At 41.2% G+C, this 17,207-nt stretch overlaps 1 protein-coding gene across 1 annotated transcript in view; it reads right to left on the bottom strand.

Moving 5' to 3' along the window:
- tbx21 (T-box transcription factor 21) overlaps positions 1–11,542 on the bottom strand; it is a 27,768-nt gene extending 16,226 nt beyond the window's left edge. Inside the window, exon 1 of the mRNA XM_050059750.1 lies at positions 10,688–11,542. Within this exon, the coding sequence (XP_049915707.1) occupies positions 10,688–11,235 (548 nt within the window). The 5' untranslated portion in view covers positions 11,236–11,542. The remainder of the gene's footprint in view (positions 1–10,687) is intronic.
- Between the last annotated feature and the right edge of the window lie 5,665 nt (positions 11,543–17,207).

The following is a 17,207-nucleotide window of genomic DNA, read 5'->3' on the forward strand; positions in this document are numbered from 1 at the left end:
GGAAACTGTCAGTGTGTCATTCTGTCAGTCAGTCATTCTGTCTGTCCCACGTTTTTCTACTCACTGATGTGGTCAATCTATGTGAAACTGCACATAGGCATTGAGGACTGGCATAGGTAGAAGGTGACAAAGCTACCAATGGGTATGGACTAGTAAGAATATTGTTTATATGTGGGATAAAATGTGCACATGCATTTCTTGGTTTATTTTTATTATTAATATGAGCAACAAGTGTGCCACGTCACATGGGTATTTAAGATGCCAACTTTCTTCTATTTATCAGAAGTCTGAGAAAGAGCTACGGGCTCGAAACGTCTCTCTGCATTAAAATCCTTCTAAACCGGAGCTGCTTGGTGTGCCGACTTATTTGTTTTCTATTTGACTTAATAATAAAAATGTAGAATAACGTCAGTCATGTCCATTATGAGGTCTGAAACATGAAATCAACTGAATCAGATGACACACTACACCACAAAATAGCTTTTTCTTCCTGTTCAGTAACATTGGACAAAAACTACATTGAACCAGTTGTTTTTTAACATCTTGAGACATCAGTTTTTTGTTTTGTATGCATATTAATTTCTCCCAGCTATTTGGGATTAGAAAAACCTGATATGTATAAAAAAACTATGCACTATCTTTGAACAGTAACTAGTTTGGGGTAAAAAATTATGTCCTATTTTTTTATAGTCACGTGTGTAATAAAGTATAAAACAGTTTTTTTCAGTGGTTGAACATGGTACTGCAAAAACAAAACTTTAAATGTAACTCTGTGGGTTAGGGTGTCACTATTCAAGTCTAAAACTGTTCACAACTGTTCATTTCGACACCTGAACATGGCTGTGCAAAAACAAAATTGCAAACACACCACATCGAAAAGTCTGTGACTTGTTCATTTTGTAACTCTGAATGAATTTTACTTGCTCCATATACCAAACAAGGAACGTCCTTTTTGTCTGTCACACCGACCTGGCCTGTGTGAAATGCTCCAGTAACACAAAGTCCCAATATCCTCAAAGGAGAACTTCCTAATTAACAGTGTCTTAGCTTGTTACTGTTGCTAAAATTGCTAAAATATGTGTGCCATATCAAACTACAAACATGATTAAACAAAAATAAACAAATTTCAACCATATAATATAATCAGGTTTTGGACCTTGTCCACTTTTGCGTCGGGATCGACTGCAGACTGACTTGGCAGAGATGGCAGCCATCTTGTTTTTACATGAATTAGTGTATTGTGCTTTTGCTACCACTAGATGGCACAAACAAGTGTCCATGAACGAGGACAACAAGTCTGAGTTAAGCAGAATGAAGTATAAGGTGCGGCAAACCCAAAATGTAATGTCCTTATTACTTGACCTTATACTTCATTCTACTTAAGTTAGACTTGTTGTCCTCATTCATGGACACTTTTTTGTGCCATCTAGTGGACGTTTGGACCAATTTTAGCAACAGTAACAAGCTACGACGCTGTCAAATAGGAAGGACTCGTTTGAGGATATTGGACTTTATTATCCTCTCGTTTGAGGACGTTGGGACTAAATTATCCTTGACATGTTTAGTTTTTTATACTTATCGGGCCCTACTGATCCCAGACAGCTAGGAGAAATTAAAAATGCACACCTAACAAAAGGTTGGGCCTCAGGAGGATATGAGGACGCAGGGTCTCAGGAGGTCAAAAATGCTTGAGTACTGAAACTCAGATATCGTATTGGCCCAAGTATTTACGCAATACTCAGCCTGACACAACTCAGACACTGTACATACTAATATATTAACACTGCCATGTATCAAAAACAATAATATTTACCCTATGTCTTTGGTTTATTGATTAAAAATGTCAACTTATGCATGTATTTTTCTTGAATTTGTTCTGCACATGCTCTTCCAAAAAGATCTAAAAGTCAGAGAAACATTCACATGGACAAATACATTCAGGATTGTGTTTTTGAATGATGGCTCTTTATGCCTGTGGACTGAGCACACACACACACACACACACACACACACACACACACACACACACACACACACACACACACACACACACACACAGAGTCTTCCTACCCTTCAGTAGTAAGACAAAACCAAGCCATGAGCCACAAGCGGTCCCAGTTGGGTCTTTCTGGCTACATGGCGAGTCTGGTTTAACAATCAATCATAGTTCTCGGTGAAACAAAATCGTGGCAGCAGCTCTTTAGTGGCTCGCGAAGAACAGGTGAAAGGGCTCCTCTTCCATTGCTGCGTTTAATACAAGTGAAAACAGAAACTCTGCTGTTCGGCGTATGAATGGATCAACCCACCTACACTGTGTGAGAGTAATCTAGAAAGTGGATGAGCAGTTATTGTTTTTGCTCCACTGATATTGTCAATTTACTTATACTGAGCCTTTTATAGGAAATCAGAACTTGGCAAGGGGGGAAACCATAGAAAACACAACACAGAGGGTATTTGCATGCGTGGGCGGCACTCAGGCTTTTTTTTTTTTGTTGCCGAGTTCAGAGACAGAAGCTGAAAAACACAAAACACATGATGGCGTGCAGTTATTGCCGGTGTGGTGGCGTGAAGCACGCAGTAGCTTTGCTGCTTTCGTACTAGTTCGACACATAGGATTTTATTTTCACAAGGAAAACAGCTCTGTCTGTTGGCGGTAGACTGAAGCACTGGTACATGGACTTGCTCCAACACCAGTGGGAATCAAACCTGCAGCTCTACAGCTACCAGACAGACTCCCTAACCAACCTGCCAGTGTGCCACTCTGATTCATTGGAAACTTGACAGTAACGAAAAGCGGCTGGCTCTCCCTCAGCCTGATCCAGGTGTATACGCACATGAATACTCATAACTGTAGTCTTTATTCAGACACAATACGGTAGAAACAGATGAGTGTGGTGAACCAGCCAGTAATACAGAGACAGTACCACCGGTGGTGACATTTAAAAAAAGAAAAGAAAAAAATCAAAATAAACTGTGTGGATGTTGGAGAGAGAGGAAGAGGAGGGGGGTTGGGTAGACAGAGGGCGCGGGGGGGGAAACCGCGGGGGGGAAACAGAGGTTAGAGAAAGGGAAAAGGAAAGAGCAGAGGGTGGAGTGAAGGGAGGGAGGGTGGAGGGTTTGTCCTGGGGATGCACGGCAGAGGCTTGAGAGGAGAAGAGGAACTGGATATTCACCAGGGAGAGGACTTTTCTACATGAGCGCACCCGCTGATTCATCTGGACAGGAGTTCAGGTCCAGTTTTTGTCACCGTGCGTACGCTTGATCATCTGTGACGAAAACATGCCAGTCTACAGCTGCTGCCGGACACAAGCAGTCTTTAACACAGACACTCTGGCTTATTGCAGAGGAATTCAGTGACTAGACGTGTTGAAATTACTGTTGTGTAGTGCAGTTTGTCATCTGATAGTGTTGATTGATTGCTTCATACCTCATAAAGAATGACTGCTGTGATTCTTTATTTTTCATATCTACAAATACTATGAAAAGACCAAAACCAAAAACACGTCAATCAATGCTTTCAGACTTTCACATCAAGGTGTAATGTAAATGTAAATCTTTTAAAATAGGTCACAAATATATAATTTAATTTAAAACAAAAAGGCTCAGTATTTTCCTGAAGCAGCTGTAGTTTTTATGAAACGTTACTCAAACAGGAGGAAATTGTGCATTTATTGGGAGCTATTCTGGCAGCGGATTAATCTGCATTCTGTTCTAGTGAGTATTTGTAGTCTATATACAACAATTTGAAACAACTCTTGTCAAATACCAAAGTGCTGTCACTCCAGATTCGTCGGTCAGTGACTTCTGGCGTGAGACAAAAACAAAAAAAGCCATTATTGTTTAACAGCGCCCGGCGGTGTTGGGAAATATGGCGGGACAACGATGAAAGTTAAACGGCGACAGTCTGAGTTATGGTGGGTGAGAGGGGAGGTGGATGAGTCCAACAGCCACCAACCTTCACCCAGGAGGCCGGTGTTCGCTTCCCATGTATAAGCACAATGTAACCATGTGCGTTTGTTGTTGAAGGAAAAAACACCAATTTGCAGTGTTGTGCCGTTGTAGTGCTTTTATTTTGAAAGAGACTGAATGCAAACTATACGTTTCCTGTCAAAAATGGAAGTGTATTTTGAAAACAGACAATGCATGTAGCAGGCTGAAGTTGACACAGTGTCCCAGAACGCCAATAACCAACACACCCAGGGTGCCTTGCATGTCATATCTCAACGTGGAAAGTCCATGACCAAACATCGATATGTGACGCAAAAATGAGGATACTGAACATATCAGCAAAATGTTCTCTTCCTGACAATGTATTTCAGTTGTCAGTTGGCAATCGTGCAATGCTGTATGCATGATCTTTCCCCAAAGTTAACCAAAGTGCATTTGTTGCCTAAACCTAAAGGATTCAGCGTGTTGAATCAGCATCTGAGCCGGCAGGGCCTGAGTGGTTCAACTTCATTCACAAGACGAGAAATGGAAGTGAGGAAAGTTAACAAACAGCTAAAGTCAAGATGGAGTGAGATCGAAACAAACTTGGAATATAATGTAGGATGATTTTTTTCAGCCATTGAGCTTTTTAGCAGAAATAATTTGTAGTTGTTTGTGTGATTGTTCACTATCACACGGTAAATATCAATTGTTCTTACATCTGGTTGTGTTGTTAAAGTGCTACCAGGCTAACTAGCGTCAAATCCTGTTGGTCTCCTGGTTTCCCTTTTTGAATGATGAATACAGACAACCATCGTCTGCTGGTATGGAGAGTTATTTCCTCTCACGCAGGCACAGAACATACTTGCTGGCTGGCTGTAGTCTTTGCAGTGTGTTCAGGTGCAACTTTTTGGACGAGACACAGGTAATGTGAGGCAATGCAACAGTCGGCCTAGTTCTTTGATGTCAGTTTGGTGTGTCTGGGCCTTAAGACAAGAGTCTTTGTCCTTTTTTTTTTTATGTTACAGTGTAACTGAAATCGCAATCTTTTGCTAGCCTTAACCAAAGTGCATTTGTTGCCTAAACCTAAGACAGGAGTCTGGACGCTAACCCGTGGTTCTAGTGTCAATGTCCTGCACTTTGTGTGCCCACCATCTTCCTTGTGAAGTCTACACGGTACATGAACGTAGTGTTTCCTGAAAGAAACGTTTTCTCAGAACATGATCCAAGTAGCTATGACGTTGCCACAACATCCTAATTCAGAGAGCAGTTAAGTAACTTTAGAAACGAAATTTCTAGGAGACAGGGTAATGAAGGAGCATGTCGCCCGGTGCAACAGTGTGGCTCATTAATGTTTATTTAATAGTTTTTGGACATGAGAAGAGAAGATGCTGCACACCGCTCTTGCTCAGCATCACAGTTCATTGGTTATACTAACATTTCGGTCCCTCTGGATCTTCGTCTGGAGTATTTGACTAATCATTTGACAAAATATTCTGTAGGAAGGTCCAGAGGGTCCGAAATGTTAGTATAACCAATAATTTGTGATGCTGAGCAAGAGCAATGTGTAGGATCGTCTTTTCTCAAGATACTCCCTAACACACAATTACATTTTAGACAGTTGGATGTGCAAATATCAACTTTGAAAAATCACTTTTGGACGAGAGTGGAGCTCTATGGCAAAGAGAAACAGAGACACACACACAGTGCTTGTTAGTGGATACATTCAGTCTGTCTTGGTATTTTGATGGAACTTGTTGGCAAAAGTTAAAAGACTAATCTCGTGTGGGAACAAAGGCATGTCAATAATCACACAACAAATTAGCAGTGTGTTTTTCGGTCCTCTCAGCCTCAGTGTTTTTATTAACCCTCTCTGAAACCAAACATAGAGAGTCTGGCCTGTGGCTCAAGCAGCGGTGGACTTCACCACTCAATTATTAGAAGAGGCTATTTGCACAGGAAGGGGAAGGACAAGTTTAGCTATCAGAAAATATTGGCACTAGATGTTTCTGCGAAAAGCTGCCTATATGCACACATAAACAGCTGAACAGGAAGTGACAAGTCATATTCTTAAAACCTTGAAATAGTCCCACTTCTGCTTTCAGGCACACAGAGAATGAGAATTAATTCACAAAGCTTCCACATATTCCTTAAAACTACTACTTGTGGTGCTTTGATAAGAAATATCCTCCTTAAAGTTGTTCACTGACATGTCTCACATTACTGCTTTACACTGTATTGAGATGTCTGCAGCCTGGCACAACAAAAGACGCCCACTATATTTCCCTTGGTGGTGTGAGGTGATAATTTCCAAAATATGACATGCCTACTTTGGAAAGAGATATTCAGTGACTATACATGCAGGCTTAACTTAGCAGCTGTGGTGCAATTTTAAAATACTACATCCTAATTTAAATTATTTTATGAGATTAAAGTGCTAATATATGTTCCACATAAAATCCCCCATTTATGTGAACAATTCTGCTTTTCTGCTAAACTTGTACTCATAGCAGAACTCTGTAAATAACTACCTTCAGTTCTTCGGAGCCAACATAAATCAAAAGGATTATTTCCTCTCTAAAAAACTCTACCAGACATCAGACTGATACATGTCACAGTTTGGACTCAGTGGAGCAGAGCGAGCAGATGAGCATGATTCCTCTGAGTCCAAATTTTACTCTGCATTATTTCTCTGAAGGGTGTCCGCGTGGTGAGAACTTAGTCAGTCTTATCTCCTTCCTCGAACACAGAGCGCACAGTATGATCATGCAGAACTCTGTGAGCATGACTTGGGAGTTATTAACTGCCTTTAGATCTCCTCACGTTCAGGCACATGTCAGGTATACAAATACAAATGTGTCTTTATGGCAGCAATAAAATATTCAACTGTTTTTAATTCCAGAAAAAGTCCCCTTTGTATGAATGTACTTCTTCGAAACAATGGAAGGGAAATGTTTATCCTCTTGACTCATATCCAGACTGCACACAGCCCAGGTGTGGGATCAGCTTATTGGTAAAACAAATGAATGAGGAAAAAAGCTTCACTTTCTCTTTTCAATCTTAGTCACTTGATTTCCTTTTTCACTTTATCAAAAAATCCCATCTAAAAGCATCTTTTGGCTGTTTTCATTTTTAATTTGTTCAACTTCTTTGACAACAGAAAACGCACCGTGCGCAGGCTTAGATTTTTATTTTGACAGAGTTAAAAACCACTATACACTGATGCGGGAAAAGCAAAAAACTGATGCATACAAATTCACCAAAATGCAGGAGATTAAAGGGATAGTTTGGATTTTATTTGAAGTGGGGTTGTAGGCTATGAGGTTCTTATCAACAGTCAGTGTATTAGATACAGCAGACGTTAGTCGGCACGCCCCCAGTTTGGGGAAGCAGGCTGGAGTCTGACACGGAAGCTAAGCAGCGTACAGCTGTGGGTGGGGGTCAGCAACAAAACATATTTTAGCCACCTAAAAAAAGTTTGTGTATGCCATGTTAGGAGTATTTTCACTGCTGTACCTTTGCGTCAGGCAGTCCGTTCCAACGGGAGAGCTGTTAACTGGTCCATTTCCTTATCAATGCTCTTGTCAAAGTCACCAGACTCCATTGAGTTTGAGTCAGTAATTCTAGCTCGCTGAACACAGGAGCTGTTGGTCTACCGCTGACCCCTCCACAGCAGTAGAACTGGGGACATGCCGATTGACATCTACTGTATGTAACACCTGAACCTCACACAACCCCACTTAAAAAAAATATGAACTACTGCTTTAAGTCTTCGACACTCAAAATTTCCTGGGGGAGAACCCCAAACCCCAGTTTCATGTGTGTCCCCCCAGGTATTGAAAGTAAACCCACGCCTTTGACACAGTGTTTATATCGACTTGGACGCCCCACTGTGTGCAGCCTCAATGAACTTTGCCTTGGTGCATGAGTCAAACAGCAGGGCCTGAAATGGCCCCAACCAGTGTGGTGATCCGAATTTAGCTCATGAGAAGTGCAGATGAATTCGGCCCCCTTTGCCACAGGCCATGAAAATGTCTCTAGATTTCAAAGCCCCAGGTGTGGTATGTGAGCAAAACTTCTGAGAGATCTGTCAGGGCTGTGCACCCGGCATCTAGTGCAGGCTGAAGAAAGCAGCAAAAAAAAAAAAAAGAGAATCTAGTCTTTTACTTCCTGAACTTCAAAGGTGCCTCACCTTCTCAGCGTAGCCATCTAAAGACTCAGTGGTGTTTGACCCTTCTCTATACTTTTCCTCTAGAGCTTCTTTCACCTTTTTCTCCCATAGATACCAAGGTTTTGATTAACATTGCAGACCCTCAGACTTCTCTCTAAAATCACAGCGAAATTATTGTAGCAGCCTGAGCCCAAGATGAAAATTTAAGAAGGATATCGCCTCTGATATTGAAAAAAATTCTTGGTACTGCTCCTCTGCTGAACTCCAAAATCTTGCAGGAGTTTTTTGTTGTTTTTAAAGAAAGTCTTCCATCACTTAATGTGCTGGATATTTGCACTTCTGCATGTGAGCGAGGGGGTTCAGATAAAAGGGAGGGAAAGCATTTTGAAATTTTGTGAGGTTTGTGGTTTTTGCACAACATGAAAAATTTGCCTCTTTGTCACATGTGGAAGGATGACACCTCCGCGCCCATTCCTTTTGTTACTGCGGGTAGTTTTTACACTTTTGTGCAAAAAAAGTCTGACAAGAGTGTGTGTGTGTGTGTGTGTGTGTGTGAGAGAGAGAGAGAGAGAGAGAAAGAGAGAGAGGGGAAGCTGAAACAACATCTTCTAAAATAAAAGTATGTCATGTGTTTTAATTACATGTGTTTCTGGACAGCAAACTGCCAGAAGTGGTTATGTCAAACACACACACACACACACACACACACACACACACACTTGGAGAAAAATAACAAGAAAACACCAATTTGCAGCACAAACTACCTGAAACTTTCTCTGGTTTCACAAAAAGTACACACACACAAAAATTTCCAGTAAATGTGCTTCATGCAAAAATGTCAATTTCATAAATAATCCACGTGATTAAAATGATCATGCCGTAAGGTGATGCATGCAAACAGAGCAACTTGCAATTCTTGTGTTCAGGTTTAAAAGAAAAGGAAAGAGAAATGTCAACAAACTGAACTTCAAAGAGGCCAACAGACAATTAAAGTGCACCCAGAATAACCCTGACAGCAGGTGTACCTGCAGGAGTCAACCAGAAAGTAAAGAAACAAGCAGGTCAAAGGGGAGTCATTTGCAAGACTGTAACCTGCAGCTGGCAAATTGAAATTCTTGGTCTAAAACTGTGAATCCCCTCGGTTTTAAAACCTGAAAAACACGCACTCAAAATGCGTAAAAACAACCACAAAAATAAGTTTAAATATGAGATTATTTCTAATTAGAATTTAAATTCAAATAAGACGTGTCGCTTCAGCTGACAGGCAGAGTCAAGTGGAAATATCAGTGTCCTATTATGTGACAGCGCGCTCGTTCTGTGCGCAGATCCGGCTCATGAGAAAGCGATGGCCCGAAACCTTCTGTCAAACACAAGTGTCGCGTATTAGTGAATTAATCCTCATCGACATGACTGCGTCTTAATGCTCGGTGACCCGTCAGAGGGGCCCGGCAGCGCCGTCGTCTCCTCTCTGCTCTCCGGTCAGCAGCTCCGAGAAGATCTCACCAAACGCTCGACGTGTTTTAATCTCGATTTCAGTGCCATCGTTTCCACAGCCGCCTACTCCAGATATCGCGTTGAGGTGTAACTATGAAAAAGTTTGTTTAAGCCCTCTCAGTGTGAGTAGAGATAAGACATTAAAAGAGTTTGATTTTTTCGCTTTTATTAATATTAAAATCACACAAAGGGAGGGTGCTTTAACAGATGTTTGACGATAAATAATTTAAGAGAAGTAATTTAACTGCCAGTGTTGCAAAATGCTGCCTAAAAGTCCACTTTTATCGCCACAAAGAGGTGAATTTAAAATGCTTTCCCTCCTTTTAGACTTTGAATTCCCTCTTGGTTGGGACTGGTGTCTTTAGAGGTCAAGCAGAGGTGTCAAAATGTTTTCCAGCAACTCAGCCTGCAACTGATATCAGCTCCACTTCGTATTTTCTCTGGCTCCTCAACAACTTTGGCCCAAAGCAAATTATTGACTTGCTCCACTTAATTTGCAAAAAGAAAAACAGTGTTTGTTTTATTAACTCAAGTATTTTAAATCCTACATCACCAACCATGAGATGCATTTTAAATAATTTACTGTAACACATGCTGTGCACATTTCCCAGATTCGTCTCTATTGCTCTAATTATGACTCAGCTCTGACCAATTTTGCGCAAAAGCAGTAAAGCGTTAAACATGTTCAGAGGTCATTCCCATCAACTCAAAAAAAAACAACACAAAGCTGCATGCCGACACCTCCGTCACCTGACAGGTGGTGTGGCAGTGATGCCTGCAAAGTAAACAGGCGCTAAAAGATGAGTAAACTCTGACCTCTGGATGATCGGCATGACGAGGCTGTAAAGTGTTGTTTAGTTCTCTGGAAAAAAATATCTTTCAAGTTAAATTGGAGGAAGTGAGTGAGATGTAGTGGTGGGTGCTTATCATGGAGATAAGATGGTGGTGGGTTCAGAAGAAAGCGCGTAAAACCAAAAGGACAGCGGTGCGTAATTTGTAGTTTCTGTAACCTTTGTACCCAGATGTGACCCGAAGAGAGGGCATTTTTGTGAGTGTGGAAAAATAAGAATAATTGGAGTTGTCTGTTAGACTCACCTCCCTTGCTTGGTGATTATCATCTCGGTTTGGAACTTGTGGAACTTGGCCCACAGCGGGTAGTTATTGAGCAGAGCCTGAGTCTTCCCGCACACCTGTAGCCCAGGTAAAGGGTAGAGAGGCGGCCGCTGGTAGCCGTGCTGAAAGCTCGCTGGGTAAGCCTCCGGAGAAGGAGAGTACAAGTCTTTACCCCCTGTGGGAAACCCGTCTCCAGCCGCTGGGATATAACCCTGCCCGGCTCCGCTTCTTGGCGGCGACCGCACGCCGCTGTACGGGCAACTGCTCAGGGTCTGTGCGTAAAACCTGCCGGGCGGCGCTCCGTACCCTCCCACCGCTTGGTCCGAGTGGTACGGCAGAGCCAGAGTGTCCTGCCCGCTCGGAACAGAGTCCGGGTAGTAAAACCTCGCGTCCTGAATCCCCATTTTAAACTCGGCTAGATCCTTGCCGCCGCGGTGGAGGTGACTGCTGATGTCGGGGTTCTTTCCGAAAGTTTGCGTTTCAGTCCCATTCAACATGCTGAGGTAGAGGTTGCCACCTATGCCGCCCATTTGCAGCCCCGCTCCCGGTCTGTGCGTAATGTCATAAGGCTCCGCTCGTGCGTCCAGGTCAGTAAGAGCATGTACAATAAAAAGAAATCACAAAACGACACAGCGCGGACTGTTCTCCTCACCTGTCACTCACAGCGCGCTGACATGCTACAAACTTTAAAACTCGCTGTCTCAGTCTGTCACAGCCTGGAATGTAAAATATAAAACATCCCTCACACCGCCTCATTAAACACTTTATCTATAAACTTTTTTTTTTTTATTACCCGAGCAGGTGTCTTTTTTGACGTGTGGAGTCGCTCCCAGTGACTCAAACACATGCTCAGTTTTCTAACCTATGATATATACATTTTGCAAGTGGTCATATTTGGAGGAGTGTCTGATGCAGAGGCAGGACGTTGATAGGCTCCAGATATGAAAGAGCCACCCACTCATCACACACTAACGCAACACAAATCACACACACACACTGCCCTTTAAAAAAAACAGGCACTGTAATTGATTAAATACATTTTAGAGGAATATTATTTAAAATACAAACACAACATTTGCAAAAAAATATCAGCTGTAAAATTACAATTAAACGCCGCAAAATCCATATTAGGAATATTTTTCTGTATTTTTCTCAAGGGGTCATGTGCGCACAGAAATAATTAATGTTATTATGTTGTTTATTATAATAATTTAATGGTGAGTCAGTAAATTAATCTGCAATTAGATGAATTCAAACCATAATTAATTAGGCAAATAATCTGACTAATTTTGTTTAATATATTTAATTTATTTTAGGATATAATTTAACGCCACAGCAGAATGTTGCGCTTTGTGTTCACAGATTTTCCGATCACTTTATATTGTAATTATTAAGAAAATTGATTAATTATGGCTTTTTATTTTCGCCACATGACTCCTCACTGCCTCACAGCGCGTCTGCAAACACAGTTTGACACGTATTCGATAATAAAATATGACAATTTTTTAAATAATAAATGAAATAAAACGTCGCATTGTATTTAAAGAGCGTTTTCATGAAATCAGTCAGTTGTTAGTTTAGCTGAAATCTAGGTGACAGGTTGCGTCATCAACCCGATTTTCATTTTCAATTTCATAATTACAAACTGATTTTTTTTTTTTTTAAAGATTTTAATACGCCTGTTACCGACATATGAGGGTGTTTGAGGTTAATATTAAATGGCCTAAATTTTTTTATTAGGTTATTACAATTGTTGAACGTAAAGTCAAATGGAAATGAACCAAAAATAAATTTATAAATATCTCTTTAGGAAACAAAGCGCAATCTCAGCTTATTTATTTATTTATTTTTACTGAATTTCTTAAAGTGTTTAAATCATGAAAAGGTGAAATCCATTTACAGTAACTCTTAATATATTTCTTGCTTTCTTTTATTTGTCAATGATAACCACCTTGTGCAGAGATTCATGTCAGGAGTGTGTGTCTAAGTCGTGTGCAAACAAAACAGACATACACATGTTAAACAGAGGTTCATATACGTTTTTTAATGCATACAAAGCAGGGCCATAACCATTTAGTCAACACTGGGGAGACAAAATCTGCTGGAGAAATTTGGGCACTGGGTCAGCTGCCTCCCAACCACCACAAGAAAAATAAGTAAAATAAAATAAATTTGGAAACTAATTTCCTATTTTATTATAGTATTTATCCATCAGCAAGTTCAGTACACCATGCACATATACAGGGTTAGTAAATGAAAGTGACTGCTGTGTACATAAATGACACATGCACCACAACACAGAGAAAATATTGAGACTTTACTCAGACTTCACATGCGCTGTCTGACAAATAACATAATAAAGACATTAACATTAGTTATAAACATCCATGAACACTATTGTTGGTCGCTGGGTGAATGTGAATGAACTTTTTTTAACTTAATATAATAAATCTTGTTTGTTGTTGGTTCAGAAACAAATGAAAAAAAATATAAATAAAAAATATTTATAAAATATATAAATTAGTTCCCGTGCCAAATGACTTGTTGACATTAACGTTACCTTTACATGCATGACTGAAGTGAAGTGTCACTGGTTTGGTGTTACAAAAATAAGTTTCCCATCAACAGTTGACGGGAACGTTTAACAGATCCCAACTTGACTCAAAGCACATTAAGTGGAATATGCTCAGAATGTGAGGAATGTATGCACGCTAGCTAGCTCAGACAGGAATTTAGCACAACATCGTGAGACGTTAACCATTAAGAAAAACATAACGTAAATAACACTTTACGAAAACTATCACAATAGACGGCGAAATTGCCGTTTTTATCTATCTATTCAGGGCCCTTTTTTACAACCTGTTCTCATTCTGAAGTCATCAAATAGCACCCCTTGATCGGTGATTACCGCATCAGACACTAACGAGAAAAGCTATCCTTTCATGGTGGTATGATTTGTCAGTTTGAAACACAGCTGGAGAACAACATAACTTAAGGAGCTGGAAAGTTCCTTATACGGTGGGCGGGAGTGGTGGTGGATGGGTCCAACAGACACAGGACTTTCACTCGTGAGCTTAGTGTTCACTCCCCATATCAAAGTTGAGCCATGTGTGTTTGTTGCACAAGGAAATAAATGTAAATATGAGGTGTTTATTTTGAAGGAGACTATGACTCTAACCAGCATTAACTGTTTATTTCCTGTGAAAACGAAAGTGTGTTTTGAAAAGGTGGAAATTGAAACAGCGTTCCAGAACGTGCGACAGACACACACAAGATATGCAGCGCATCATATGTAGATGCCAAAAGTCCTCTGAACAAGCAGGGAATTGTGATGAGCTGGGAGAATATGTTGTATCTGAATATTTGGGAGCATGTGTCCCCGCAGTATGTATGCTATAAACACTGCCTTGGTACAAAGCACCGTGGTTAATAGACATGAGAAAAAGATCCAGGCAGAAAAATACCAGAATGTACCTTTAAGGCTTGAAATGTTCCTGACACAAGCAATAAATATGTTTAAACTGGTCTTACTGTCGAGCTGAGAATAATTCTCTATGATTAAAATAACAGTGAGATATAAATATAGATGACTTTGATCATCTTGGTGTTGAACAAAAGTTGCCATTTGTGGCAGCAGAACACCTCAGAAAGCACCAGGTACGGTTTCACTCCCACTCATATATGCAAAATTCACTTTCACAAACGTAGTTGTCAGAGCGTCACATGGCTCGTAGCCAATCACACATCATGCAGGCTAGATGAACCTGAAAGTGTTTTGTCATACAGCAGCTTTCTCTGCTCTTTAAGACCTTTTAGTGACTTGTTTCTGCCATCACTGGTCAGCCGGCGTGGACAGAGAATCTGCTCCATAAACACAGGTGAAAGAGATAACCCCGAGGTATTAGCAGCTGCATGTGTGTGACCACACACACATTAATAGATGAAACCCCCCTCCAGTGCAGGTATGACACAGTTTTATCCCCCTGACACTGTCACTGCTCTAATCCCACTTCCTGTGTCTCTCCTAGCAAGGTGAGCTCATAAGGGCACACGCTGAAGTCATCAGAGCTGACACCGGTGGCGGGAGGGCAACGGTGTGAGCGACACCGCCGCCGCCTCGGCCAGCCAGGCGTGTCCATCCCAACCCCCACCACCTCCGGCTGGACTCACCACTTCCTCTACTCTGCTCTCCCTGCTTCCGGCTACAGCTCGGGGCCGTCACCTTGTGAAGCACAATCAGCTTTCATTTTCTGCTGGAAGTGTTATTAGCAGGTCAGCTGGCTCTGGTGTGCACACACATGAGGGAAACATGCTGGACATTTAAATATTCCAAACAGGAGAACACATTTTTAATGAAGCACCAAACTCTCTGCTGCTGCCTGTCTATATGGGTGAGCACATTCTGAGTTACATCCCCCTCCTATAGACACGAGAAGCAACTGGACACGGATGTAAAATCTCGACGGCTGTAAAAGAATGTAGTAAAAGCGAGTAGGGTTGGCTCGTACACGGCTTCTGTGGGCTGACAGATTTAGACGTGATAGACGGGCACATCAGCGGATGTCTTAACATGTCTTCATTAACAGTATCACCGCGACCGCTCAATTAAAATGGATGATATTTTGTGAAAAGGAGGACGTGGCGATGATTACCAGATTGTTGGAGTCATTAGCTGGTTAAAAATAAAACAGAAGTTTTATTGGATCCGTATTGGATGACACTGTGGATTCTTGGCTGACCTTAAAAGGCCTCAGTGGGCTTCAGATGAAGGGCTTGTCAGACGGCAGAACCCCTCCCCCAACACCTCTCTGGTGCTGGAGTTGGGGATAAGTTTTGTAGCTTTCAAAAGCTGTCAATCGACAACAACACCTGATTCAGGCAGTGGTTTTCCAGATGTTCGGAGGTGAGAATAAAAAGGCAGGGTTTGAACATTTCTCTCAAGCTCTTGTTTTGTGTTCTTTACACAACACAACTGCCACTGCAAGCCTGTCTCACCGCAACCATAAATCAGCCTGGATTTTTATCTCAAACTGTTGAAACTGAACATGATATCACTTACAATATATTTAGTTTTTTCCCACCAGTATTTGTTTGTAAAAATCTACAGGATTATGAAACATTACAGGCTGTTCTCATGCACCATTCATGCATATACTGTACTTTAATGGTTATGATGAGGCAGAGTCCTGTACCGGGTTGGGTGTGCATGGGTACCCAAAGGGTAACCCGCAAAAAGCTGTGTAATGGGTAAAAATATGAATATATACAAATTCAGGGGCACAGGTAAAAATAACCTACATGTGGCTGGGCAGCAGGTGAGAACAAAAATATATATTTATTTTTGAGAATAAAACAAATTAAAAACATGTGCAGTGTATGTGGAATATTTTGACATCTAAATCACTTATCAAGCCGCAATTCCTTTTATTTTGAAAGTCAGTGATATAAGTTGAAGTTATACATTCGTCACCGACATGGAGGACTCCAGCGATGAAACTTTGAAGCCTGAGGAGGATCCTTTTGAGGTGTTATAGTGGGGAAGGAGCATGTTAAAATGTTTCGTGACCTGGCAGTGATTGCGTGGAATGTTTTCGCCATCTGGGCATCAAGCCCAGCCACTGGAAGAGACTTTTCCTCTGCTGAATTTGTAATTCAAGAGCAGAGAACCCAGCTTAATGTGAGTGACTGTAGCCTGTGTGTGTTTAATCACAGGTGCGGGACTTTTATGAACGGTTACGGCTTTGACTTAGACATAATGACAGATAATGGGTCAGTTCTGGAACTGAGCTTTATGGGTATTGGTGGGTGCAGGTTTTCTGGCAACACTTGGTTGAGGTTAAGGAAGCATCATGGTCTGGTTTAATTATAAAAAAAAGTCTGCTGAGACTGGGTATCGTTTTAAAATATGGCGATATCAGTACCAATAACAGTCCCCTTAAAGTGGTACCAATACAATAAACTACTTCATTTGATACCCATCATTTGAATGAAGCATTCAGTTGCGTAAAAGGCTGCCAGACGTCACAGCCGTGTAGTGTGCGGCATCGCAGCACGCTGAACTGCTAACTGTGTCAAACACATTGCACGTCACAGACTGAATGGGTTGCAGCTGCTGCAGTAACGACCCAATCACGCATTGCATGAAATCAAAGAATGATTGTGGTGGTTGGCTGCGAGCAAAACCACACAAAATGGTCAGTTTTTTGTATATCTGGGAATAAGAAGGATCGAATACAGGGGTGGTTAGAATAATATCTAACAAATTAGCACCACATGATTGTTGTAACATTATATACATTAATGTAACGTATGTACTTACATGTAGAGCTACATAGGTTAGGTTTATGAAAAGAAATATGGTTGGGTGTCGTCATGATATGTACTTAATATAAAGTTACGTAGTTTAGATTTAGGAAAAGAAACATGGTGAGGACCTACCTTAAAATCACTCAAGGTTTCACACACTGGTCTCTTGGTGGAAAGTCCTGTGTTTGTTTGACCA

Source organism: Epinephelus moara, chromosome 13 (genome assembly GCF_006386435.1).
Source record: "Epinephelus moara isolate mb chromosome 13, YSFRI_EMoa_1.0, whole genome shotgun sequence".
Taxonomy (NCBI): domain Eukaryota; kingdom Metazoa; phylum Chordata; class Actinopteri; order Perciformes; family Serranidae; genus Epinephelus; species Epinephelus moara.